Below are 27,506 nucleotides of genomic sequence, written 5' to 3' on the forward strand. Positions count from 1 at the left end.
ATCGCTCGCTGCCAATGAACACTCTAGCCGAGGAGACGGAGAAGCGTGCACCTGGTTGCAAGCTCTCCAGATATCGGATATCTGCTTTGAGCTGTGCCAATGCCAACAGCATGCACCGGCTCAAGCCTGTTATTGTTGGCTGTGCAAAGCAGCTTTGGTGTCTTCGTGGGGTAATGGATGTCCTTCCTGTCGTGTGGTACCATTCTGTGAAGGCTTGGTTAACAGCCAAGATCTTCAAAGACTGGTTTCACCAGCACTTTGTCAAGGAGGTCGTCCATTACCAGACGAAGACACTGGGAATCCCGTCTGACCAGGTAAAGGCCTTCCTTCTTCTGGACAATGCACCTTCACATCTGTCCGACAAGGAGTTGGCGGCTGAGAATGGCCGCATTAGGTACTTGTTTCTGACACCTAATACAACTGTTCTCATCCAACCAATGGACCAAGGAGTGATCGCGGCAATGAAGAGGCTGTACCGAAGGAAGTTCCTGGACAAGGTGATGGTTGTTCTGAAGGATGAGGATGAGCGCAGGAAGGGATGGGACACACGAGGCCAGCGGACTTTTGGAAAACCTTCACCGCTACAACATCAAGTCTGTCATTTACAGCTGGGCCAGTGCATGGAAGGAAGTCCCTGTCAAGACTCTGGAAAGTAGTTGGTCTCGACTGCTTCTCGGAGCCGATGTGGTGCACAATTTTCTAGGTTTTGACGTGGATGACTTCCATGCACGTCTTTGTGTGGCTGGCCACGATGTTGATGTTGACGAAGTGCGTGAGTGGTTGGATGACGATGAGGGTGATCCTAGGTATCAGATCATGTCTGATATCGAGATCGCATCTTCAGTTGCAGGTACAAGTACCCAGCTTGAAGATTCCGACAAGGAAAGCAACAATGATGTGGACTCCTCTCAGCATGCCACTACTCCAGCCATCCCCAAGCTGAACGCACTCCAGGATCACGTCAAGTTTGTTCTTAACTACCTGGAACACCCGGACTGCGACAGGGAGATGGGGCCCTTGGGACTTGAGGAGGAAGTGCGTGCTTTCAGGCAGCACATCATCAGTTGCCAGAATCGTCGTTCCTTGCGTCAATCAATCATTGACAGTTTTTTCAGGCCTGTTACCCCCGCCGTGCCCAGCTCTGGCTCCACAACACTGCCCATAAGACAGGCCTTCCACCTCCGAGCCACAGCCCAGCACATCTGCCATGGTGGAGTCGCCACTGTACGTGAGTTTGCGCCTCTCTTCAGAGTCATCTGCAGTGGGTACTCCATCACCACGTCCCAGCGACACGCCCCTAGGCCACCTACATCAGCTACTCTCGGACTCTGACAGTGAATAAACAGCAAGAACTTGCCACTAGACCACACGGGAATTTACAGTGTTGTGCAGTGTAAAGAACATTGTGCAGTGTTAAGAAATTAGAATTCAGAGTGCAAACACTTAAGTGTAGGGTGCAACACTGGTTACATGAGAGTACTGTACAGTACAATTGAGCACAAGTGAGAAAAGAATGCGCAGTGTTAAGAAATTAGAGTTCAGAGTGCAAAGGCTTAAATGCAGAGTGCAACACTGGTTACAGGAAAGTTCAATAGAGCACAGGTGGGAAAAGAATGTGCAGTGTTAAGAAATTTGAATTCAGAGTGCAGATGACTAAGTGCAGTGCAAGACTTGATTGCTGTAGGCGCTTCAGGTGCACCTTTTTACTTTCAGAGTCTTAGAGGGGGCGGGTTATTCATCGAGATGGCCACGGACTTGTAAGTACCCAGAAAGTTTAATAATGTACTGTATTTTCCATATTCACCTCTAAAACCTCATTCTCTGGTTCCTTTGCATTTATTTTGCCCTTTTATGTCCCTTATTGGTGTGAATAGGGTCTTCAGTAGGTGCTATGCAAGTGCGGTAGGGAGTTATGTAGGCATCTTTCTGAATTAGGCTGGGTTAGGGTCCATAAGTACCAGTCCAGGAGGCAGGGGCCCAATATCTGGACAGACCCAATTTCTGGACATGCCTTTGGCTGAATTACGTCAGATATTGAAGGGATTATATGATATATATATACAGTACCCTTGCGTCCAGCACGCGTTAGTCCAGCACGATTCACGTCCAGCACGGAGAGCAAATGATTAGTATTATTTAATACGATTTAATTACTGCAACACGAGTGTGTTAGCATAACACGCACAGAGCTCCGAGAAGTGGGCGAAATCCGCAGAGTTCACCTCTAGCACGATCACCCCCGGTCCAACACAGTCATACTGGACATTCCCATGATGATGATAGCCAATGAAAACTTCTGATCAAGTAGCCTTCCCCGCCCGCTATCGTGACGTGATCGTGATGCTGCCCAATTAAAAATGCTTCTGCTGTCACGTAATGTTTTGTTTAAATTTCTTCCGCCACAGTGCCACTCAGTCGCATAATTCGCATTGGAAGGTGCTTTTTTCTTGCTGCATTTTCTGCCCTTGTTACTGCATTTTACCCTGCTCACGATGCCTAGGAAGCCTTCTGAGAACCCCAAGAAGCGTTGGCACCTCCCTCAGGTCACCAAGCTAGAAAGCATCGAGAGGAAGAAGAAAGGGGAGAGGAAAGTTGACATTGCCAAGGCCTACGACATGAATGAAGCCAACGTGAGGACCATAATAAAAAGCCAAGACAAGATCCTGGCAGCCGAAGGCTGTCACACGGCACTTCATACCAGGTTTGCCAAGGATACGATGGTAAATCGGAATGGTAACGTGGTAAAATTGCCGACGATACCACAGGCATTTGGAACTCATCTGGATGGATTCCTGCCGAGGATACGACGGGCAAAACAGTGTGACCAAAACCCAGGCGACTCGACAGAGAATGTATCGTACTACAACATTGAACATTTAGCCTGACACTGAATACATATTAATATTTTAGAATAAATATCAATCGTTTTGAAACCCTTCTCATCGGCGTGTGTACCAGTTTATAAACAAAGTTGCTTCTCCTTATTCTCTACCGAGTCAGCGACAGCGATCACTTTCCACAGTCACGAGACGGGGCTCTGGCAACAGTGTGAGAAGCATGCCCTTTGCCGAGGATTACAGAGTGCTAGGACAGGCAGAAGCAGGACCTTCCATGGCTGTGGACGAAGATAGTGATTCTGAGTATGATTTCGAAGGATTTATGAGGGAGGTTGAGGAGGAGCAACAGCCATTACCCGCTAGTGATGCCAGCAGCCATCCTCCGGGGACCCAGTAGGACTACCTACAGCCTTGGATACCACCTTCCATTCCCAGCAAGCCCACCAACACTATCCTAAAAGGTTAGTTATCATTCATAGCACAGTACCATTTATTATAATTACAATAGTACCAATATATGTATAGGTATGTGGTAGGTATTTAGGGTGACTTTTCCTAGGGTTGCTGACATAATTCATTTTTCCCCATAAGCTCTATTGTTAGTCCAACACGTTTTTGGTCCAACACGTGACCCATGCATGACAATATTACCGTGTTGGACGCGAGGGTACTGTATATATATATATATATATATATATATATATATATATATGTATATATAGCTTATATCCAAGGGGTGGTTGGGGTTGATTGCTCATGTAATGCCACTCAGGGATGAGTGAGGCTGGTCACTCTCATCTTAAATGTTGAGACCAACTGCCTAGCCCCGAGCTCCTACGCCCCTCTTCGGGCAATGTACGATTGGATGATGGATGGATGGATGATATATATATATATATATATATATATATACATATATATACGGTACTCGTCAAAATTATTCAGCGTTGTCCGCCGGACGCGCAATACTTATGGCCAAAAGAGAATCACCCATTTGTGGGGGTAAAAATTGAGCCACAAGTTTGTGCCGCGAGCATGACGTCACGGTAGCCTGAGGCCTTCCGACGTGCTGGTTGGTTCCCGCCTCAGTCGCCCACAGGCTGCCTGAGAGAGAGGAACTCCGCCGTGTGTCCATCTCAAATTGCGCCATTTTTTACCGAGTGTCCCGCAGTGTTTTGGGGTTCACCACTTTGTTATGGCACCTACCCGTGAACTATCGAGTGAAATCATATCCCAGATCATTGCTCTAAAGGAGGCAGGCCACCAGACAAAGGAAATTAGTGAATTGGTTGGTGTGGCATGATCGACAGTGCGTCGTTGGTGTGCTCGGTTTCGGTTGGAAAACAGTGGTGAAGTTCCCACAAAGAAACCGAGGTCTAGTAGGCCTAGGAAAACATCCCCAAGGTCTGTTAATGTTTTAAAACGTGCAGTGGAGTTTAATCCTCGTGTGAGTGCAAGGAAAATTAAGGAGAGGAACCCAGAAGTGTTTGGTGAGGTGTCTGTGAGAACAGTGTCTCGTAGGGTGCATGAGCTTGGTTACACAAGTCATAGGCCTGTGAAAATGCCTCTTCTCACCAAGAGCCAGAGAATTCGTAGGCTTGCCTTTGCTAATAAATATCTAAACTGGGGTGAGGAGCAATGGTTGTCAGTGTTGTGGTCTGATGAGGCAACGTTTAGTGTTACCTGTAACAGAGGGGCACGTGTGTATCGACGCAAAGGTAGTGACCCACTTGACCCACGGTATGTAGAAAGCACAGTTAAACATCCTGATTCACTCATGGTGTGGGCTTGTTTCTCGGGTTTAGGTTTGGGGAAGCTTGTTGTGCTTCCCAAGAATGTTAGAGTGAATCAGGATGTTTACCTGGAACTTCTGTGTGATCATTTACCAGACTCACTCGAGCTAACAGGTGCATGAGTGTTTCTGCAGGACGGTGCACCTGCTCACAAGGCCAAATCGGTCACCAATTGGCTTCATGACTGCGAGGTATCATTCATGACAGACTGGCCAGGAAATAGCCCAGACCTCAATCCGATTGAAAACCTCTGGTACCTCGTAAAGAAGAGTCTCCAAGGGAAGGACGTTAGCTCTCTGCCTATTCTGGAAGCTGTCATTCGTGACTCCTGGGACAAAATACCCCTCCAGCACCTCAGGAGCCTCGCCCTTTCACTTCCAAGACGTCTCAGGTCCGTGAAGAAACGTAAAGGCTACCCTACGAAGCACTAAAGGTAAATTAAATGCATTATTTATATGTTTTTTCAATGTTGAAAGGTTTGTTTCTTAGAAGGGACGCAGGGCACTCAATAATTCTGATGAGCACTATATATATTTATATATATATATATATTTATATATATATATGTCCCCATGGTTGTTCAATGTATACATGGATGGGGTGATGAGAGAAGTGAAAACACGAGTAATGGAGAGAGGGATGGCATTGGTAAAATGAATGGTGGTGGATGGAATATCATAAATTTGTTGTATGTTGATGATCCAGTACTACTTGCAAGTACCAGACAAGAACTTGGTAGGCTAATGCAGAGTTTTGCTGATGTCTCTAAGCGTCGTTCCTTGAGAGTAAATGTAGAAAAGAGTAAAGTGATGGTTATTGATAGAGAAGGTGACTCCCAGTGCAATGTAACAGTGAATGGAGAGAGAGACTGGAATTGGTGAGAGAGTTCAAATACCTGGGTACAATGATAGAAAAGAGAGGAAAATGTGCAAAAGAAGTTGAAAGTAGAGTGATAGAGGAAGAAAAGTAGCTGGTGCAATGAAGGCCTTGATAAGAAACAGAGGCTTGAGTGTTGCAGCTGCACGAGGCTTACATGAAGGAGTGTTAGTGCCAACTTTAACATATGGATGTGAGACTATGATGTGGCATGAAAATGAAAAGTCAAGAGTAAGAGCAGTGGAGATAGGACTGCTGAGGAATGTATGTGGAGTACAGAGGGTGGATAGGATACGAAATAATGTGATTCATGAAAGATGCGGAGTGAGGAAGTCGGTGGACACCCTAATTGAAGAGAGTGTACTTAGATGGTATGGTCATGTGGAGAAAATGGATAACAATTGTGTGGTGAAGAAGGTATATCTGAGCAAATTTGAAGGAGGGAGGAGGCGAGGTAGGCCAAGGAGAAGGTGGAAAGATATGGTGGATGAATGTGTGAGAAAGAGAGGTTTGGAAGTCGGTGAGGCTAGGGAACTGACAGGAGATGGAGCTGGCTGGATGAATTTTGTGAGAAGTGCATGATCAGGAATTTTTGGCACCCCTTTTTAACGTGGCAGCATCTGGATTGACTCTGTCGGATACGATTATGTGAAGCTATGGAACATGGTGAATGTTTTTTAGCGTATCTGATAGAGCCAGGATTCCGGGGGCTTGAATGATGAGTGAATGGAAGCATGGCCCATTGGATTGGGCAATTTTGGGCTGTCTGGACATTGCTACTCCTCACCCTGCCCTTGGGTGGGAAAGGAGGTCTGGATGATGATAATGATGATGATGATTATATATATATATATATACTGTATATACGTAAAACAAATAACTAAAAGTCAAATGGCCACCCCTTATGGGATTATGGCGTCTGGCAATAGATAGATAGATAGATAGATATACAGTACATATATATATATATATGAAACATATATATACAGTATTGTATACAACTAAGTTGCCTCTCATACTTTCCTCCCACAGGTCATCCCTGCCACTCCCAAAGCTTCTTCTTCAAACTTACGTTCTCTAGGCTCTCAGGAGATGCGGCGTATGTCTGGAGGTTATGGCCGTGTTAGTTCTATTGGTTCCTTTGCTGATCCGGAATCTGTGCATCTTCATCGACGTCGTTCATCTTCTGTGAGTTATGGAATAATCTTGGTGATTGCTAAGGATGTACCAATAATATTCTGTACTGTAGAGCATCCTAAAAGGTGGCTGGAATACAGTATTGTTCTGTGCAAGATCATTAGTATTCAAGATATACAGTGTTCTCAGTGTTTCATAGAGTACAGTCAGTTACTGGTTTTGTTAATGATACATTAGGCCTACCTAGCTATAACTTATAGCTAAGAAATCTTAGTACAGTCAAGTCATTGATAACACACTCTTTCACTGTGTGAAGCATCTTTAGTGTAATGGTCAGGGAAGAAAAAATTATTTAAAATTATTAGTAAAATGTGGCTCATACAGTGCAGTTTCAGTGAAGAAATTGTATAAAATCTGTTATGTTTGTGCAGTTATCATCCTGTGGGCAACAGCCTTACTGTTTACTGTGATATTATTAGTCTCTGAGCATTGACTCCTTCCATCCCCATGTGTGGTGTGATGTTTTGACAGACTAGTGTACAGGAGACTTCATGCAACAGTCTTTCCCACACCCCTCTCCCTTTGTGTGTGTGTGTACTTGACTGGTAAGTGAAAAGGAGAGTATATATATATATATATATATATATATATATATATACACACACACAACCCCCTGCTATCGTGCATTCAGCTGTCGCAGTTATCTCCTTTCGCGCACACATCAAATGCACAACCATACATGCTATCACGCACCCCAAGACCGCTATCACGCTTCGAGTTTGAAGCGCCCGGGTTGTGAACACCCGCCGCACTGGATTGGTGCGACTCATCCGCCTACGTCACAGAGCACCCTCGCTGGTGATTGGCTGACTCTCCCCAACCGCCGCGCCACTTCAGTTGAATGCGCGTTAGATCTCTGCTGACAGTGAAAGAGGAATTCCTTACACTTTTTTTTGTGTGTGTGATGTAATGGCTGACAGACCACACAAAAAACCACCCACCATTGCCAACGATACCACAGGCATTTGGAATTCATCTGGATGGATTCCTGCTGAGGATATGACGGGCAAAACAGTGTGACCAAAACCCAGACGACTCGACGGAGAATACATCGTACTACAGCATTGAACATTTAGCCTAACACTGAATACTTATTAATATTTTAGAATAAATATCAATCGTTTTGAAACCCTTATAAAGAGTTAATATTTCCTATACCGAGAAAACTGTGATGTTGATAAAGTTGTCACGTGTTAACAACTAAGATGAGGCTCTGGCAACAGTGTGAGAAGCATGTCCATTGCCGAGGATACGAGGAATGTGTATGATAGCATCCAAGTTTTGTTCTACTTAAATCTTCCTCGGCCATTCCTGATACGAGGTACCATGTAATACCCCCTTTAGCTATGGACACTAAAGAAATCATGGAGACAGCTAAAGAGATCTGGCGGCAACTAAGCCACTCCCAAGCCTCGGAACCCTTCAAACCACCCAAGCCTTCCTTAATCCTTAAAAAGGTAAGTTTGATGTCCTTTTATGTTGTTTATTTATTCATTATACTGTTATTACTAATATAATAATGCTTTATTTCATGTTGGAGGAGAGATTGGCTGGAAATCGTAGGCATAAAGTGGTTAAACGTTAGAAAAATGGACCACTGAAAGACCAATTAGAAATTTTCCCATTGATTGTTCAGTTCAGCTATCGTGAATTCATCTATCACGTGCGTTTGCTGTAACCAGTTAGGTGCAATAGCAGGGGGTTGAGTGTATCTCTCTCTCTCTCTCTCTCTCTGTATAATGTATATATATATATATATATATATATATATATATATGTATGGTGGTAGGTGGTGGTGACCATCATCCACTCACTTTATGTAGTGCTGCCTACTTCTTAGTCTTATCATTCTTTTTCTGTGCCTGCCCTCCACTCTTCGTATTTCTCCCATCTTTCCTGTCACTTCTTATTGCTTTTCTTTCCTTTACAGGTGGCTTTACATTGAGTGACAAGCCAGATGGTTTCCTGCAGGCCAGGAAACCATTTACAATGCTGGGTGGTAACCATATAACCAAACTATACATGCTCCCTACGTGTCAACAAGTGGGTTGGTGGAGGGTTAGTGCCCCTTCCCGTAAAACAAATAACTCAAAGTCAAATGGCCACCCCATATGGGATTATGGTGTCTGGCAATAGATAGATAGATAATATATATACATATATACAGTAAAACCTCTATATAACGGACTTCAGTAGACCGGAATTCGCTTTTATCAGACTCGAGGAGCTACCAGACTAAATTCCTATATATCAGAAAAAGTCCGATAAAGCCAGAAGCAGTCCGGACTGCCTGACCACTTCAGCTATGTTCACCACAATAAGGTAAATAAAAGACATGTTTATCAGTGTACAGTACAGTATTATTATACGGTATATATATATTATACCATTTGATTAATGTAGTGAAGTTATAACACAGTACATAACCACAGTGGTAGTCAAAACAGTTTCAAAACAGTTCATGCACTCTGGACTAATGTCTGATATATCAGAAAAAGTCCAGATTAGCAGGGGGAAGTCTGGATGTCACTTTTATTGGTATTTTGCATTTTTTTTAATGGTTTGGGCCCCAATTAGTCTGTTATAGTGAGGTCTTACTGTATATATATATATATATATATATTGTTACGGAACAGAGAAAGATAATGTACACTTTAAGTGAGAATACTAAAAATCACTACTGTCCCGTAAAGTTCCAGGTTCAAAACAAAAGAGTTAGGTAAAATTACAAGTTAAAATTTAATGCTCAAACTAACAACAAAACATTCAGGACTCATAAGGATAATGTAATGGCAAAAAACAGGTTAAATATATGGTTAACTGCAATAGCCTCTATTAACACGAAATTAGCAAAAGTAAATTTATCTAAGTCAGCCCTGATAACATGAGAATACTAGATAATACTCAGTGAATGCAAGATATATTATTACAGATACAAAATATTATTAATGATGGCTGACAATAAGAACCTTACATGAATTACAAAAACCTCACTAGGCCTACGAATCAACCTTATGCTACACAGTGCAAGAAAAAATGCAATAACACTTATACTCAAATTACACAGCTGCTAGATGGTTGGAGACTTCCTGAGCACTCACAATAATAACCGTACAGGGGAGGACAGAGATGTGAACAAAATGAGGAGTAGATCTAAGTGGCAATTAATGTAGAGACTGAGCTCATTATATAGGGGCCGGCAGAGCTTGATACAACTTGTAAGAAGGACGCGCAAATGAAGCCTTGGGGACAAAGAGTTGACAATCCCGCTCTGAACAACAGAAAGAACGACTTACTCTACTATAACGGTAGAAGGGGGGAGTGAGGTAGAACACGCTCGTGATCAAACAGGCAGCACACTGTACGTTAGAATTACACAAAGGATGATGAAATCATAGGCTATGTAACACCTCCCCACAAAGAAAAAGAAATTTACAAAGGAAATTTCTTATTACTCTAAAACAATCTGTCTAAAGTCTAGATAAGCAATCTGCAATAACATTTTCTTTCCCCTTGACATGTTGTACAGTATGTCTTATGAATACTCCTGAAGAAGTAGACTCCATCTTGTCAATCTCTGATTTTTATCTTTAAACTTACTAAGGAATTTCAGTGGGTTATGATCGGTATAAATGACTATGGGGTCAAAACCAGAACACAAATAAAATGAAAAATGCTGTAAACCCAAAATCAAGGCCAAAAGCTCTTTCTCAATAGTTGAGTAGTTCTTTTGAGGTGGAGTGAACTTCTTACTGTAATAAGATACAGGGTGTTCAATACCCTGATCATCCTCTTGCAGCAAAACAGCCCCAGCTCCTGTATCACTTGCGTCAACAGCCATCTTAAAAGGCTTAGCAAAATTTGGAGTAGCGAGCACTGGCTGACTTAATAGGATAACTTTAAGTTTGTTGAAAGAGGATTCACAGTTATCGGTCCAGACAAATTTAACTCCCTTTTTCAGTAGGTCTGTAAGTGGTGATACAAGAATTGAAAAGTTAAGAACAAATCTCCTGTAATAACCCACCATTCCCAAAAATCTTTGTAGCTCTTTCCTACTTTTAGGTCTGGGAAGATCACTTATAACCTGAACCTTAGCTGCTGCTGGTGCAACATGTCCATCACCATTTACGTACCCAAGGTACTGAACTTGAGCTTGACCAAACTCACACTTTGATAAATTAGCTACAAGATTAGCCTGAACCAAACGCTCAAGAAATTTACTGACATGGCATAGGTGATCTTTCCAGTTGTCACTGAAGATTAATACATCATCAATATAAACAACACACCCTGCCAAACCCTCTGTTACAATATTCATGAGCTTCTGAAATGTGGCTGGTGCATTCTTCATACCATATGGCATTACAGAACATGCAAAAGTCTTTCCTAGTGTTTCAAAACATGAGATCTCCCTAGCACGTTCAGTCATATGTACTTGCCAGTATCCCTTTAACAAATCAAATTTACTTATGTACCTAGCCTTTCCGATCTTGTCTATGCAATCTTCCACGCGAGGGAGGGGGGTAAGTGTCTGTTTTGGTTATCTGATTAACACGTCTGTAGTCGATGCAAAGCCGCTGTGACCCACCTGGCTTAGGGACTAGAGTGACAAGAGAACTCCACTCGCTCTGACAGGGCTCAATCATCTTGTGGTCCAACAGGTAGCCAAGCTCCTTCTGGATGAGAGGAACTTTCACTGGGTTCACACGGTAAGGAGGCAGTTTAATTGGCTTTGCATCTCCAACATCGACATCATGCATCAACACAGTGGTTCTTCCTGGAGTGGCACGGAACACTTGCGGGTACTCCTGCAGTAATGCCGAAAACTCCTGCCTTTCCTCGGGAGGTAGATGAGAAAGCTTAGTCTGGAGATCATTCATGATATCAGGATTCTTCCCCAAACTATCACTCAGGCTCATGCTGCATGGGAGAGCTTCACTTGCAGACTCGGGTGGAACAGCTACAGTGCAGACTGGATTATTTTCATCCCGCCTGTGATATAACTTTAGCATGTTGATGTGACAAAGTTGCTTGTTCTTTCTACGATCTGGTGTGGCGATGACATAGTTGACATCACTGAGTTTCTTCTCCACGAAATAAAGACCACTAAACTTGGCTTGAAGAGGTTGCCCATGAACCGGTAGCAGAATCAAAACCTGATCTCCTGGCTGAAAGTGGCGTAACCTGGACTTCTCATCATACCAAGTCTTCATCTTCTCCTGAGCAGCTCCTAAATTCTCTCTCACCAGCTGTAAAGCAGTGGACAGCCGTTCTTTGAACTTCATCACATACTCCAGCAGGTTGACGTCATCTTCCTCCGACAGCCAGCATTCCTTGAGTAGCTTAAGGGGTCCTCTTACTTCATGGCCAAACAGTAGTTCAAAAGGTGAGAAGCCCAGTGATTCATTTGGAGATTCTCTTGCGGCAAACACAACGAATGGAAGACCTTTATCCCAGTCTTTCTGATGTTCCAAACAGTATTTCTTGAGCATCGATTTCAGTGTTTGATGATATCTCTCCAACGCTCCTTGGGTCTGGGGATGGTAAGCTGAAGACGTGATCTGGGTGATGCCCAGCTCTTTCAGAGACTGCTTGAAAACATTTGACATGAAATTACTTCCCCAGTCTGACTGTACCTCCTTGGGCAGACCAAACTTGGTGAAGAACCCTAGCATTTCCTTAACCACGTTCTTTGCTGAGATATTTCTAAGTGGAATGGCTTCAGGATAACGAGTAGCCATATCAATCAGGGTCAACACATAAGAAAATCCTGAAGAAGTCTTAGGAAGAGGGCCCACAATATCCACCAACACATGGGTGAAAGGCGCCTCAAAAGGAGGAATGGGAACTAGAGGTGCAACCTTTTCGGTCTGATTACACTTCCCCACAACTTGACAGGTGTGACAAGACTTACAATACCAGGAAACATCCCTGAAGATACCTGGCCAGTAGAAGTGTTTCAAAATGCGTGCCACAGTCTTCCTCACTCCAAGGTGTCCTGCCAAACTGGAATCATGAGCCACTCTAATGATATCCTGCCTACAAACACGAGGGATGACAACTTGATGTACAACCTCCCATTCACAGTCGGCTGATGCTGTTGGGGGTCTCCACTTCCTCATCAGTACTCCTGACTTTACATAATAACAAGTAGAAGCACCAGCTGACTCTTCTTCACTGTAAGCAGAGTTAGCTAGACCTTTCAACTCAGGGTCAGCAACCTGCAACTCAACCAACTCTTGACGAGACAAATTATCAACACTACGGGGTACTGCCTCATCTGGTGAGTGGTCCAAATTAGCAAGAAAAGTGTCAGCTAGGATAACATCATCATCATCATTATCCTCTAAGTCACCAGTAACTTTAGACTTAGCCCTAGTGACAGCACATGCAGGGAACACATCAGGGACATCACAATCCTGGGCCGCAGCCACTGGCTCACTAGACAACTGAGGAGCTGGACACACTTGACTTCCACCAATATCATTTCCAAGTAAGAAAGTTACACCTGACATTGGGAGTGTCTCAACCAACCCAACTATAACGGAACCATTAACAAAACCAGACTCTAAATTCACTCTGCACAGAGGGACAGAGAAGTAATTATTTCCTACACCTTGTAAGATTAAAGTTTCATCAGAGGAATTAACATTAGAGCCTAGAACACTGGTCCGCATAAGGGATTGGCAAGCACCTGTATCACGATATATTTTAACTGATTTCCTGTCATTATTGTCCAGAGGACTGACAAAACCATCAGACAGGAAATTAGCACATGAACTCTTGAGAGTGTCACCCACGTTACTGCTCAAAAGAGGAGCTTCATCATGAGGATTTAATTTACCCCTCAAAGCAGGTTCAGCTAACTCAGTTAAAGAAATCTGGGAACTCTCAAGGGTGGACACTAGACCAATTGACTGAATATTTAAAGACTCCTTTTTGTTCACATCACGTTGTCTCCTGAAACATTTCTCCGTAGTATGACCAAGCTTACTACAATAAGTACATTTACTTTTCTGAAATCTAGAGGTGAAGCTGGTATTTACTTCCTGAGAAACATCATCTTTATTCTCTTTCCTGTTACCTGTACTCTGAGTAGAGGCAACGTACTTACTCTCAGCTTTCCCTTTTTCTTTAGAATATCTCTTGTGAGTGAGAACATATTCATCAGCTAAAACTGCAGCATCAGACAAATTATCTATTCTTTTCTCATCAAGATATAGGCTTACATCTTTACTAATACACCTTTTGAAGTCCTCCAGCAAAATCATCTGCTTAAATTTGTCAAAATCAGAATCCACATTCTTAGAATTTAGCCACTGCTCTAACAGATCTTCTTTGATTTTTGCATACTCAACATGGGATTGCTTATCTTGCTTATAAGTTGTCCTAAATTTTACTCTATAGGCTTCAGGAACAAGCTCATAGGCCTTAAGAATCAAGCTCTTAACTACATCATAATTATCAGATTGATCCTGAGGCAAAGATGCATAAGTTACTTGAGCTTTACCGGTGAGAACAGTTTGAAGGAGTCCTGTCCAATACTGTTTGGGCCAATTAAAACCTGTAGCTACCCTCTCAAATAACTGAAAATACTTTGTTAAATCAGATTCATTAAAAGGAGGGACAAGTTTAACATTTTTAGCCACATCAAAATCATCAGAGCTAGATGATCCAGTTCCACCTTGTTTCATGCGATACTCATGGTCTGCCTGAATCCTAGCATTTTCAACTTGTGCCTCAGCCTCCTTAGCACGAGCCTGAAACTCAGCCTCCTTAGCCTGAGACTCAGCCTCCTTAGCACGTGCTTGAAATTCAGCCTCCTTAACACGAGCCTCCTGCAGGGCTAGCTGTAACTTAGCTAATTCAATCTGCGTTTGCTCATTTGGAGGAGTAACATTAAACAAGCTTTTATTAATCATGCCAACAATTTGATCTTTAGAATGATGAGAGTGAACTGCAATTCCCAATTGTTGAGCAACAAGCTTAAGTTCATTCTTTGTTCTGTCTTCTACATCACACACTGTTTGCACATTTGACAAAAAATCTTTGGCTTCATCAAGCATAGTAATAGTAGACATCATGAATAAATCACAGTCACAAAATATCGAGCAATATCCTTATGATAATATCCTGAATAACCTGATAAGAGGTCGCCAAATTTATGTTACGGAACAGAGAAAGATAATGTACACTTTAAGTGAGAATACTAAAAATCACTACTGTCCCGTAAAGTTCCAGGTTCAAAACAAAAGAGTTAGGTAAAATTACAAGTTAAAGTTTAATGCTCAAACTAACAACAAAACATTCAGGACTCATAAGGATAATGTAATGGCAAAAAACAGGTTAAATATATGGTTAACTGCAATAGCCTCTATTAACACGAAATTAGCAAGAGTAAATTTATCTAAGTCAGCCCTGATAACATGAGAATACTAGATAATACTCAGTGAATGCAAGATATATTATTACAGATACAAAATATTATTAATGATGGCTGACAATAAGAACCTTACATGAATTACAAAAACCTCACTAGGCCTACGAATCAACCTTATGCTACACAGTACAAGAAAAAATGCAATAACACTTATACTCAAATTACACAGCTGCTAGATGGTTGGAGACTTCCTGAGCACTCACAATAATAACTGTACAGGGGAGGACAGAGATGTGAACAAAATGAGGAGTAGATCTAAGTGGCAATTAATGTAGAGACTGAGCTCATTATATAGGGGCCGGCAGAGCTTGATACAACTTGTAAGAAGGACGCGCAAATGAAGCCATGGGGACAAAGAGTTGACAATCCCGCTCTGAACAACAGAAAGAACGACTTACTCTACTATAACGGTAGAAGGGGGGAGTGAGGTAGAACACGCTCGTGATCAAACAGGCAGCACACTGTACGTTAGAATTACACAAAGGATGATGAAATCATAGGCTATGTAACAATATACATATATATATATATATATATATATATATATATATAAATGGTAAAGTGTAACATAATGCAATCGTTTGTCGTTACATAATTGTTACATATCGTTTGTAGTTACATAATTGTAGTTAAAGTTACATAAAAGTTACATCTTGTTAATGCAACTGTTACATAAATTGGTACATATTGTTTGTAGTTACATAATTGTAGTTAAAGTTACATAAAAGTTACATCTTGTTAATGCAACTGTTACATAAATAGTACATATTGTTTGTAGTTACATAATTGTAGCAAATGTAACATAATGCAATCGTTTGTCATTACATAATTGTAATAATTGCAGTCCTGACATATGCTCGAACTAACTGCATCATCTCCTTACTGGCTACTTCGTAATCTGTCGTCAGCTTTTCCTCAGTGTAACTTGCAAGATCATTTCCCATTCCCAGGCTCGCATAGAGCTGTCTATCTATCTATTTATCTATCTATCTATTATGATTTGTAATTATAATATGGAGTCCTCACATATATATATATATATATATATATATATATATATATATATATATTTAGCCGATCCTCTGTGGTAGTGTGGTAGAGTGTGCGTCTCGCACGCTGGAGGATGAGAGTTCACCTCCCTCCAGAGTTATGAAAAAACAAAAAACCTTGGGAAGCATTCACCAAGCCACACACTGCTTTGGCGGACATAAGGGGTGCTGTGGTTAAACCAGTGTAGCATACTAGTATGCTGGCACCCAGTCGGCTTAAGGCGGGCCGATTACACTTGGTTTACAGACTACACACACATATCCAAAGCCACTCCAACATTACAGTTACACTCACAAGCATACAGTCTCCACCAGACAGCATAAGCCACTGGGTAGAGATACATTGGCTGTATGATCCCTGTTTCGGTAGGAGTAGGCCGGTCCTGCAGTGAACAATTAACGGCTGCTGCTGCTGCTGCTGATGATGATGATGATGATGATGATGATGATATATAGCCAGTGCTCACTTAACGTGCAGTCAAAGTACGCGAGCCTCACATAACACAACAGGTAATGTTTGAGGCCAGGAAATGGTCTAAACATGAAAATGACAGATAGAACGCGGGTGAAAAAAATCTGCCAATTTGTTAAAAAACTGTACTAATCTGCAATGATAGGGATTAACCCGAGACGTCCTGTCGACGTATAGGTACGTTGCAACATTTTGCATTTGCCAGTCCTGTCGACGTACTTGTACGTTTTGCAATTGCAAGGTCCCTAATTTGCACAATTTTCAATTTTCGCACGTGATTTTTTGTACATATACATGGGACACCTTCCTCTATTCCTCTACAAGATGTCAAGCAGGGACAATGCCTTACATCACATAACCTCCCCCCCCCCCAGCATGCCATTGTCTTGGCAATTCACCTGTTACCAGCAACCTGGCCAATAAAGACATTCAGGGCCAGAGTGATTACCCAATCGATGACAATGTGGAGGACAAAGTTTACATAACATTAGAGGAAGAAATAGTCAGAAATGATGATCAGGTAATGTGGCAAAAGAAGGTCAGGAATGGTGATGAGTTAGTGAGTGAAACAATGCTTATAATGCCTATACTACTGTTTGAAAACCAATATACTCTCATACTACATATAAATTCGTACCAAATAAATAAATAAATAAATACCATTTAGGAGTGGTGTGGAATAGTTATCCTCCCATAGAACTAGTTTTCTTTGCAGCCAGCCTGATAGAAAACCCTGTAAGGTAAGGAGGTACTCCTACCTGTAACGAGTATTTTAAACCTCAGGTGAGCGATTTCTCTATGAATTTTCGATGTTTCTCACCAAAAGCGGAGGTTTTAGCCAAAAAAAATTTTTTCCAAAAATGGTCGGGACTGGGGGGTGTCGGAGGTGTGAAAGTGGCCGGGACGTGACGGGTTAAGCAGCCTAAGGCCACAAATTATAGTTCAAACCATCATTACATGAAAAAATTGTTCATAACGCAGTGGGAGCAGACCTAACGCGGCCATTGATAGTCATAGTGCAGGTTGCATCTGCCTATGACGTATGGCTGTCACATGTCTGCATGGGGTGTCGTCATGGTCCACTGAGCATTCCTGCCCCAGTTTAGCCTACCCTTTCCCCGCGCTCTGGCTGCACTCGTGCTGAGTTATTTTTACTCCTTTTTTTTTGGGGGGGGGCCACCTAAGGACTAGTAGGAGTCCTGCCCTGCCTCGGAACCCCACTCCCCCTCCCCCCAGGAAACCCATAACCTCTTCAGTTCAAAGTAAGGAATTCTCCAGTGTTTGTATGTATTGAAGTAATTACAAGGTAAGTAAAATTCCCGGGAAAAATCCTTGAAAATTGCCCCAAAAGGTGAACTTGGGACTGGCGTGGGTACCATGAAACCCTTTAACATGTAATTATATGGTCCTGTAATGCAAAAATCTCATAAAGCAAGACCTTCTAGGGACAGTAATTGCACATTTTGTGAGTGCCCACTGCATGTGTGTGTGTATATATATATACAGGCATACCCCAGTTTAACGATCTGATTTGTTAGGTAAAACCCCATCATTAGGTGGGGTATCGTATATCAGGATACTTTTAACATGTATTTCTATGTGGACCGTTTACTAGCCTTGGGTTTCCCCCCAAACCAGGTCCAAAACCCACCCAGATGAGCCCAAAAACAGGTTTAAAGGCTATCAAAATGCCCTAACAGCTGTCAAGGAAGCTAACCTAAGCCCAACACCTGTAAGTAACTCACCTAAACCAACAAATATAACCTGAATATCGTCAAATATAAGTCTGGAAAAAATCAAGCTTAGTAAACTGTACCCCAGCATGACAGTGTTCACCCCACCTGTGGCTAAAACACATTCTAAAAGCAGTTTATAAATCAACCGAAACACACAATTTTAGTCTAAAATGTCATCAAAATCGGTAAGAAAAATAAAAACCCATCATTAAACCGGGGTTTGGCCATCGTTGGGAGGGGTATGGTGCAATTTCTACCCCCATCGGTAAGCCGGGGTATTGCATCTAGGGGTATCGTATATTGAGGTATTACTGTATGTACATAAACAGTAAAACCTCAATATAATGGACTTCAGTAGACCGGAATTCGCTTTTATCGGACTGGAAGAGCTACCGGACTAAATTCCTTTATATTGGAAGAAGTCCGATAAAGCCAGAAGCAGTCTGGACTGTCTGACCACTTCAGCTATGTTCACTATGATAAGGTGAATAAAAGACATGTTTATCAGTGTACAGTCCAGTGTCATTATATATATTATGCCATGTGATTAATGTAGTGAAGTTATAACACAGTACAGTAAGACAAAGGTAGTCAAAACATTTTAAAAACCGTTCATGCGATCCGGACTAATGTCTGATGTATTGGAAAAAGTCCGGATCAGCAGGGGGAAGTCCGGATGTTGCTTTTATCTGAATTTTGCATTTTTCGGCATGGTTTGAGCCCCAATTAGTCCATTATAGTGAGGTCTTACTGTGTATATATATATATATATATATATATATATATACACACAGTCATCTTGCATTAAGTGCATGAATATGGGCAACACAGCCCTTTGCACTTTATAAATTTGCACCTTGCAAAGCATAGAAACCCATGTTAAAATGGCTTTGTGAGCGACACATCCTGAATTTTCGTATATTGATTCACCAATACCTAATCCTAACTAAAATGCAAAAGGAAAACTTACATTAAAAACATGTATATATATATATATATATATATATACACAGTGGAACCTCGGTCCTCGAATGTCTCATGTCGAACAAATCGGACCTCGACCAAAAAATTCAAGAAATGTTTGCTCCAGAGGTCGACCAAAATATCGGACCTCGACCAACCTGAACGTAGCCAAACGAAGGGAAGCTGGCCGACCGACAGTCACGCGTCCACCTTTGTTGTTCGTCAACGTGGTCGTCCTGCTGTGCTTCACATTTTTCTTGATTCAGTGCAGTATTAGCCCCTAATAATGGCTCCAAAGAAAGCAAGTTTATCCAGTACGGCTACTGGCAGTGAAAAGAGTAAAGTAGTGCGGAAAATAATTGAAGTGGAAAAATTATTGCTTATCTTCATCAGTGAGAAACAGTTAGCAGGAGACAGTGTTAGTGAGTATATAATTTGTGAAAAGGCAAGAGAAATATACAGTCACCTCGTAAAGGAAAGCACTGGTACCAGTGCTGAAACTTAAATAGGTAAGCATCTGGGGTCTTGGAACGGATTAAAATGATTTACATTATTTCTTATGGGGAAAATTAGTTCGCTTCTCGACCAATTCGGTCCTGGAACAGCCTTCCAGAACGGATTGTGTTCGAGGACCGAGGTTCTACTGTATATATATATACAGCAAGGTCATCCCCAACGCGTGGGTTTCGTTCCTAACGTGGCGCGTTCGGCGCGAAACCGCGTAAGTTTTAACTACTCCTTATTTTGCTCCCTAGATCTCCTAAATGTGGTCTTTTGCTGTTATCTGCCATTGGTAATCAATAAGAAGCACTTTAAGTGGTTAGAAGATTTATTTAATGTTATAACTTACAAATACAGTATTGCACAGCAAAACTTCGACATACAAATACGTAAACACAAGGCAACATTCCGATGCCGAAACCAGTCGGCGTCGGAATGTTGCCTTGTGTTTACATATTTGTATGTCAAAGTTTTGCTGTGCAGTACTGTATTTGTAAGTTATAACACTAAATAAACCTTCTAACCACTTAAAGTGCTTCATATTGATTACCAATGGCAGATAACAGCAAAATACCACGTTTAGGGAGTCTAGGGAGCAAAATGGTTTCTGGACTATTCATTGTCAACCCAGTTTGCCGTCACAACAATAACAAGACAACATAGACTTTGATGGATCCCCCTGAAATATAGTTATGAAAGTATTGATTAATTAATAATAAGTATATTTATGAAAGTATTGATTAATTAATATAAGTATATTTATATAATGACAGGGAATCATCCAGGGTGCGAATTGACCTGACGGGGAATCATACATGTTTTGACGGGGAATTGACATGATGGCGAATTGTCTTGGAACCCACAGATCGTGTGTAATATATAAATCAGGTTAACTGGTTACAAGGCTTTATTTAATGCTTTAACTTTCTTTAAGTGCTTAAACTCACAAGTGCATACCAGAATAGTAAATATTTAACTTACAAATACAGTACTGTGGAAAAGCAGTACAGCAAATATTTAACAAACAAATAAAAAAGGTAATATTCTGATCCCTATCAGAAAACTGGTTATAAGACTTTATTTCTTGCCTGAACGTTATTTAATAATACTTTAACTTGCACATAAACTTACCAGGACAGTACTATAAATATTTAACTTACAAATACAGCACTGGGGAAAAGCAGTACAGCGAATCACATCACGTGATCAAAACAAACCGTGCGTGCTGAGCTGATGTTCGAGGATTTGGCCTTTCAAAGGCCTCTCTTGCGTAAATATATAGTTTTCGTAATGGTTCTTTAATCTTACGTTGTCTTATACATATCGCAGCACTAACCGTGTGTATTTGCGAGCGCATTCAGCAAGAACATGTTCGGGGCGAGTTTACTGTATTTATATAAACATACATATACTGTATATATATATATATATATATATATATATATATATATATATATATATATTCATGGGGCACTATATTGTTAAATATAACAATGAACAATGTGATGATGCAGTGGATCAAGGAAGAGACAAGATTCCGAGGTGAGGACACACCAGCAAGATTAGATTTACTGCTAACCAAAGAACCCAATGTACTAGAATCTTTGAAATATCTTTTTTTTTTTTTTTTTTTTTTTTTTTTTTTTTTAATAGGAAAAAGTGATCATGTGGTCATTGAGTTCCAGATAATAATAGAGAACGTAGTACCAAGAGATGAGTTTCTTAGGCAGGGAAGATACAACTTTGGGTAGGCAAACTTTACAGGATTAAGAAAATTGTTTGACAATGCGGATTGGAGAAAATTCAGAGAAACAGGAGAGATGCAGAGGAAGTGGAAATCTTTCTAGACCTTGATAATTGGAGAGTGGAAAAATATGTGCCAAGAGTAAGGGGGAAAGAATGCAGGAGAAAGGAGTAGTTTAATAGAAGGTGTATGATAGCAAAAAAAGAGAGGGACATGGCGTGGAACAACTGGAGGAAGAGAGGTAATTACAAAACAAAGGAAGAATATACAAGAACTAGAAATGAATATACCTGTACAAGAATACGTAGAGAGGAAGAAAGGAACTTTGAAAAAGGTATAATAGACAAATGTAAGGATGAACCCAAACTGTTTACAGATTTCTCAATGGCATATTGAAACAAATGGAAGGAATCACCAAACTGAAAGTAGATGGAGAGGTCTCTAAAGATGCAGCAATGCAAGCTGAAATAATGAACAAACGTTTCCAGTCAGTTTTCACTAATGAAAGTGAGTTTGTGGAAGGGGAGGGAGTGACTAGAAATGTAGTAATGAAAGATATAAAAGTGGAAGAACAGGAAGTGTATAAATTACTGGAAACTCAAGATGTAAGGAAATCCCCAGGACCAGATGGCATCTCTAATTGGGTACTGAAGGAATGCAGAGAACAACTGGCAGATAAGATTCACAGTTTAATGTTGTGTTCTCTGGAAGAGGGGAAAGTGCCTCAAGAATGGGAGATGGCAAATGTGGTACCAATTTATAAGGGAGGAAACAAGGAAGAACCTCTGAATTATAGACCAGTGTCCCTAACCAGCATGGTTGTATAATTGTGCAAAAGAATCCTGACAGATAGATGGATGAAATATCTGGAAGAGATGAATATTTTGGCTGAAAGTCGGATTGGATTCAGAAGTGGAAGGTCATATGTTTCCAACTTGATGAGCTTTTACTCAAGAGCAATTGACGTGGTACAGGAGAGAGACTGTTGGGTGGATTACGTGTATATAGATTTGGAAAAGGCCTTCGACAAGGTACCCCATAAGAGACCATTGTGGAAACTAGAGCATATAGGAGGACTGAAGGGGAACCTCCTGGAATGGATGAGAGACTTTCTGAGAGAGAGACAAATGAGGACAGTAATAAAGGACAGGATGTCTGGATGGAGAGAAGTAACAAGTGGAGTCCCCCAGGGCTCTGTGTTGGCGCCAGTAATGTTCCTGATTTACGTTAATGATATGTTAGAGGGGGTGAGCAGTTGTGCAAGTCTGTTTGCTGATGATGCAAAGATCCTGAGGAAGGTAGAGGCAGAGGAGGACTGTAAAATGCTGCAGGAGGATCTGGATAGGATACATGATTGGAGCCAGAAGTGGGAAATGAAATTCAATGCAAAGAAATGTAAAATATTGGAAATGGGTAAAAGTAACAAGAGGCCATCACTGAATTATTTGATGGGTAATGAACCTGTCACAAAAGCGAGAGAAGAGAAAAATTTGGGAGTGCTGGTCCAGGATAGTTTGTCTCCTGAAAAACATGTTAACAAGACAGTTAGAGAGACATATAAACTCTTAACTAACATAAGAGTAGCATTTCATTACATTGATGAGGAGATGTTGAAAAAATTGATAGTGGCCATGATCCACCCCAGGTTAGAATATGCAGCAGTACTGTGATCCCCACACAAAAGGAAAGATATAAACAAGATTGAGAGAGTACAAAGAACAGCATCTAAGATGGTCCCCAGTCTGGCAGATGTCGTATAGAGAGAGACTGAAAAAGCTGGATTTGTCCTCCCTACAGGAAAGGAGGGAGAAGGGTGACAGGATTGCAGTGTTCAGGACCATGATGGGAATAGATAAAATTGACAGAGAAGATCTGTTTTTATGGGATAAGAGAGTACCAAGAGGACATGGATTGAAACTGAAGAAGCCAAGCTGTCTGAAGGATATCAAGAAATATAGTTTTCCTAATAGATGTATAGACCTGTGAAATAACCTGGACAAAGAGATTGCCCAGTCTAAATACTTAAACGAGTTTAAAGCAAAATTTGACTTATTGAGAAATAGAGATGGGACCAGCATAGCTCATTTCCTGTATATCACAACTAGGTAAATACAACAGTAAAAAAACACACACATGCAGCACATGTATCCACCTGCACAGTGCCACTTAACACACTAACAGATGAAGGGTGTGTACATTGTCATCTAGCATCCACACACTGTACAGCAAGCACTTTCTGCCCTGCTTTCAAATTTTGGGAACTTTATGGTAGCACCTCGTACATACCAGATACCATCCGATAAATGGGAAAAACCACTCAGACCATCTGACAGCTCTGGCCTGCGGGATCAAACTGGATTGCATCATGCATGCGGGGTGACTCAGAACACAGGTACCAATGCTGGCCACAGTTTTTTCCACCCGCTTGAGCTAGTCATAAAGTGCCATGACAAGGGTGTGAAATTATGGGCCAAGTAAGTGGTAAATAGGTATAGTTTTCATTTTTATTACTAGAATACAGTATACTGTTTTACTCATTTATTTTCCATTATGTGCTTGAAATTCCACTTCAGGAAGGGACCATTGGACTTACCAGATTATCGGCATTATTATTTCGGGCTTTCCCCAATTGTTGCACATAGAGAGGGTCTGTTGTTCAGACCAAGCAGTCCATCACTGTCACATGCCTGGCACATATCGGTCCCATGCCACCACAGTTTCTTGGGAAGAATGTTTTGACTGATGGCCATTGCCAAACTGAACCAGTACCAATATGTTCTTGGTGATGTGAACAACACCCAGGCTAGATGCATGGCTGCTGGTCAGTCTTTGTCTGTTTGGAAGAGAGAGCAGGAGGCCCAAAGTGCATTCCATTCCAAATTATGTACGAAATACTACCGTAATTGAAATGAGTTGTGCATACGGAAATCTTTATGAAAACATCAAACAGTTTGTTTAAAGAGAAAATATGGCATATTACAGAAGAAATGAGTAAAACAGGCAAGAAATTTAAGCTCTTACTGCTTAATTTTTAGGCTTAAACTCTTTTTCTGTATTTAAAAGTAACAGAATTAATGCAAGTTGCTTGAAGCTATATTGATGATGCACAATATATACTAACTGCTAAGTATGTACCCCATGATGGAAGGTGTGAGCACAAGGTAATTTTGATGGAATGGTGACTACCATGATGGAAGGAAGGATCAGCCCTTATCTTCTTCACTTCAGAGGCATCTTTTTCTTATTACTCTTGGTACTGCCAGATGATTTTATGCTCATTGTGAGAGACTTCAAAATTGAAGTGTTAGATATAACCCTTATTAACCTCTTCATTGCCTTAGTGGTGTCCTAAGCTGAAGAGAATTGTACAAAGATAGCAACAATGTAGAAAAATATGTCATCAGACTGAAACGATTAATCAGATGTTTATTGGGACAGCAGTCAGAAATTATGAATAATATTATAGTCTTGCCCAACTGATTTGATCACTACTTCATAACAAACTCAGGATGTCAGTGTGAAAAATTAGGTCTGCATTTCACAGTCCTTTCACCATGCTTTGTACCATCCAGATATTCAAGCCTTTTTCCAGCCTGGAATCATGGCATCAGTTATGCGGCCATTAAACTAAATAGTCTACAGCATCAGATTTTTATCAGTGTCATGTGTTTGAACAACTCCATCATGCCAGAGATGATGGGGAAGGACTCGGAATGACAGAGAAAGCTGAGCAATATATTGATGAGGCTATGGCTTCAGTTCTGATCAGAGAAGAGGATGCTTCTGTTGCAGACCAAGAAAAGCAAGCTCCTGTTGGAGGCCCCTCCAGTGATATAGGTTTGTCACAGTATACTGACTTGTTGTAGGCATCATCCAGTTCTGGAAGTCATACAACATTCACCACTCTGTGAACAGCATCTCAACTCTGGATGCCAAGTGTCATCAGTCAGTGACACTACCCTCCATGGTAGCAAATGCTGGATGTCATTGATTGAGGTGTGTCAGAATTTCACTTAGCATGTGTTTGTTGAAGGAAGTAACAGTCATAAACAGTCACCTGTAATGTTAGGACAATGAAAATGTATCATTCACCCCCCACCTGGAATGTATGAGGAGGAAACAAAAGGGAAGTAGTTAACAAATGAGTTTTAGTTATGATTTAGCGTCACTGCCAAAGCATTAAAAAAAGTTACCATTATTCAGTTCATCCTAGCTTGTCACACAATATAGCAGCCTCAACTCACCAGTTTCTTAAAGCAGAAGGTTAGTTCTTTCAGTTGGTGTCAAATATATCAAGATTGCATGAATAGAGTATGAGACAAAAAAGGAAAAATCAGAGTAAATGAGTTTTGGTGGTGGTGACGTGTCTGCACTGTTGTGCCGTCAAACCATCTAAACAGTTACTTTAATTTAACTTGCCTTTGTTTCTCCCACAAGTGATGTATTAGCCTCAACTCAAGAACCTTGTAAAGCAGAAGATTAGTACTGTACTTTCAATTGGTATCAAGTAAATTATGACTACCTTAAAGGTCTCAAGATACAAAAGGGAAAGCCAGAGCAAGCAGGTGCTGACAGTGCCAGTGATAGGCTTGAACTGCTTACCCAGTGAAACACACACACACACACACACACACACACACACACACACACACACACACACACACACACACACACACACACACACACACACACACACACACACCGCTCACTGGTGCAGTGGTAACATTCTCGCTTGCCAACTGGTGGACGGGAGTTCGCGCCTCGCTCAGGTTGCGAAAAGTTTCACTAACGAAGTGGGTGGTTACTGTCCCCCTTGAGCAAGGGGACGGGTGTGTGTGCGTGTGTGAAGGTCACAGCCTTGCCCTTAGATCGGACTATATGAGCTCTCAGCTCCCTTCCGGGAGGGTAAAAGCTGACGATCACGACCATCAAGTGATCCTGACCTACCCGGTGAATTACACACACACACACACACACACACACACACACACAAGAAAAGCTTTCTGTTCAGTGATATAATTTTCATTTTATTCTTGCTACCATTAAATGATTTATTGAGCTCTGAAGAGACTTTTCAAACTGGAGGGATTAGATATAGCCTTCATTAACTCCTTCTCTGCTAAACTTTTTCTAAACTGAGTAAAGTTGTTTTGAGGCAGCAAGAATCTTTAAAATATGTTTTTGGGTTTAGAGTGTTAAACTCGCCCTACCTCCTTCCTTTAAGTTTAACAGCTTTAACTGAATGACATCTTGAGGTTGAAAGTTATTGCTTTCTGTTTATACCAAAAACTGTATGAAGATTGCATGAATATGGTTAAGGAGACAGATTTTTAGTTACCAAAGTTGTCAGATATGCCTGTGTGTAAGGGATGCCAAGTCACAACCATAGCCAGCATTCAGGGGATAATAGCATGGAAGGAGGTGACCAAGGTAGCAATGAAGCACACCTCGTGAGTGCTGGTACCGTACCTTTTTGGGTATGGCCCATGTCTCAGTGTTAATGTACAGGGTATGGAGGAGGCTCATGGGGTGTGGATGAGGGTGTGGCCTGTGGAATATACCAGGAAACTGTCAGATTGTGATGTTATCAACACTACTGGGGTAATGGAGGTTGTAGCTGACATTGAAGAAATGATGGCAGAAACTGCAGTAGAGAAAAGACTGATGGTGAAGTTACTATGCAACAGGAGGAGGAGGAAAGGGGCAGGCAGGAGAACACAAAGTCAGTACTTTAAGGAGAACCTGCAGGACAGTAAATAAGCAAGATCATTGTTGCTGCTGATATTTTGATATATATATATATATATATATATATAAATATATATATATATATATATATATATATATATATAAATATATATATATGTATTTTTTGTAATTAAACTTTACAGGAGATGA

General features: G+C 41.2%; 1 protein-coding gene across 5 annotated transcripts in view; it reads left to right on the forward strand.

Annotated features, from left to right (window-relative positions):
- Nucleotides 1-27,506, forward strand: part of LOC145412565 (putative monocarboxylate transporter 5) — a 473,562-nt gene that overhangs the window by 271,142 nt on the left and 174,914 nt on the right. For all 5 annotated transcript variants that reach the window (XM_080282467.1, XM_080282468.1, XM_080282469.1 and 2 more), the window contains one exon: nt 6,539-6,694. In XM_080282467.1, coding sequence (XP_080138593.1) covers nt 6,539-6,694 — 156 coding nt within the window. The remainder of the gene's footprint in view (nt 1-6,538; nt 6,695-27,506) is intronic.

The sequence above is a fragment of the Coenobita brevimanus genome, chromosome 93, assembly GCF_032717465.1.
Source record: "Coenobita brevimanus isolate Jiangsu-jjx chromosome 93, ASM3271746v2, whole genome shotgun sequence".
Taxonomy (NCBI): Eukaryota; Metazoa; Arthropoda; class Malacostraca; order Decapoda; family Coenobitidae; genus Coenobita; species Coenobita brevimanus.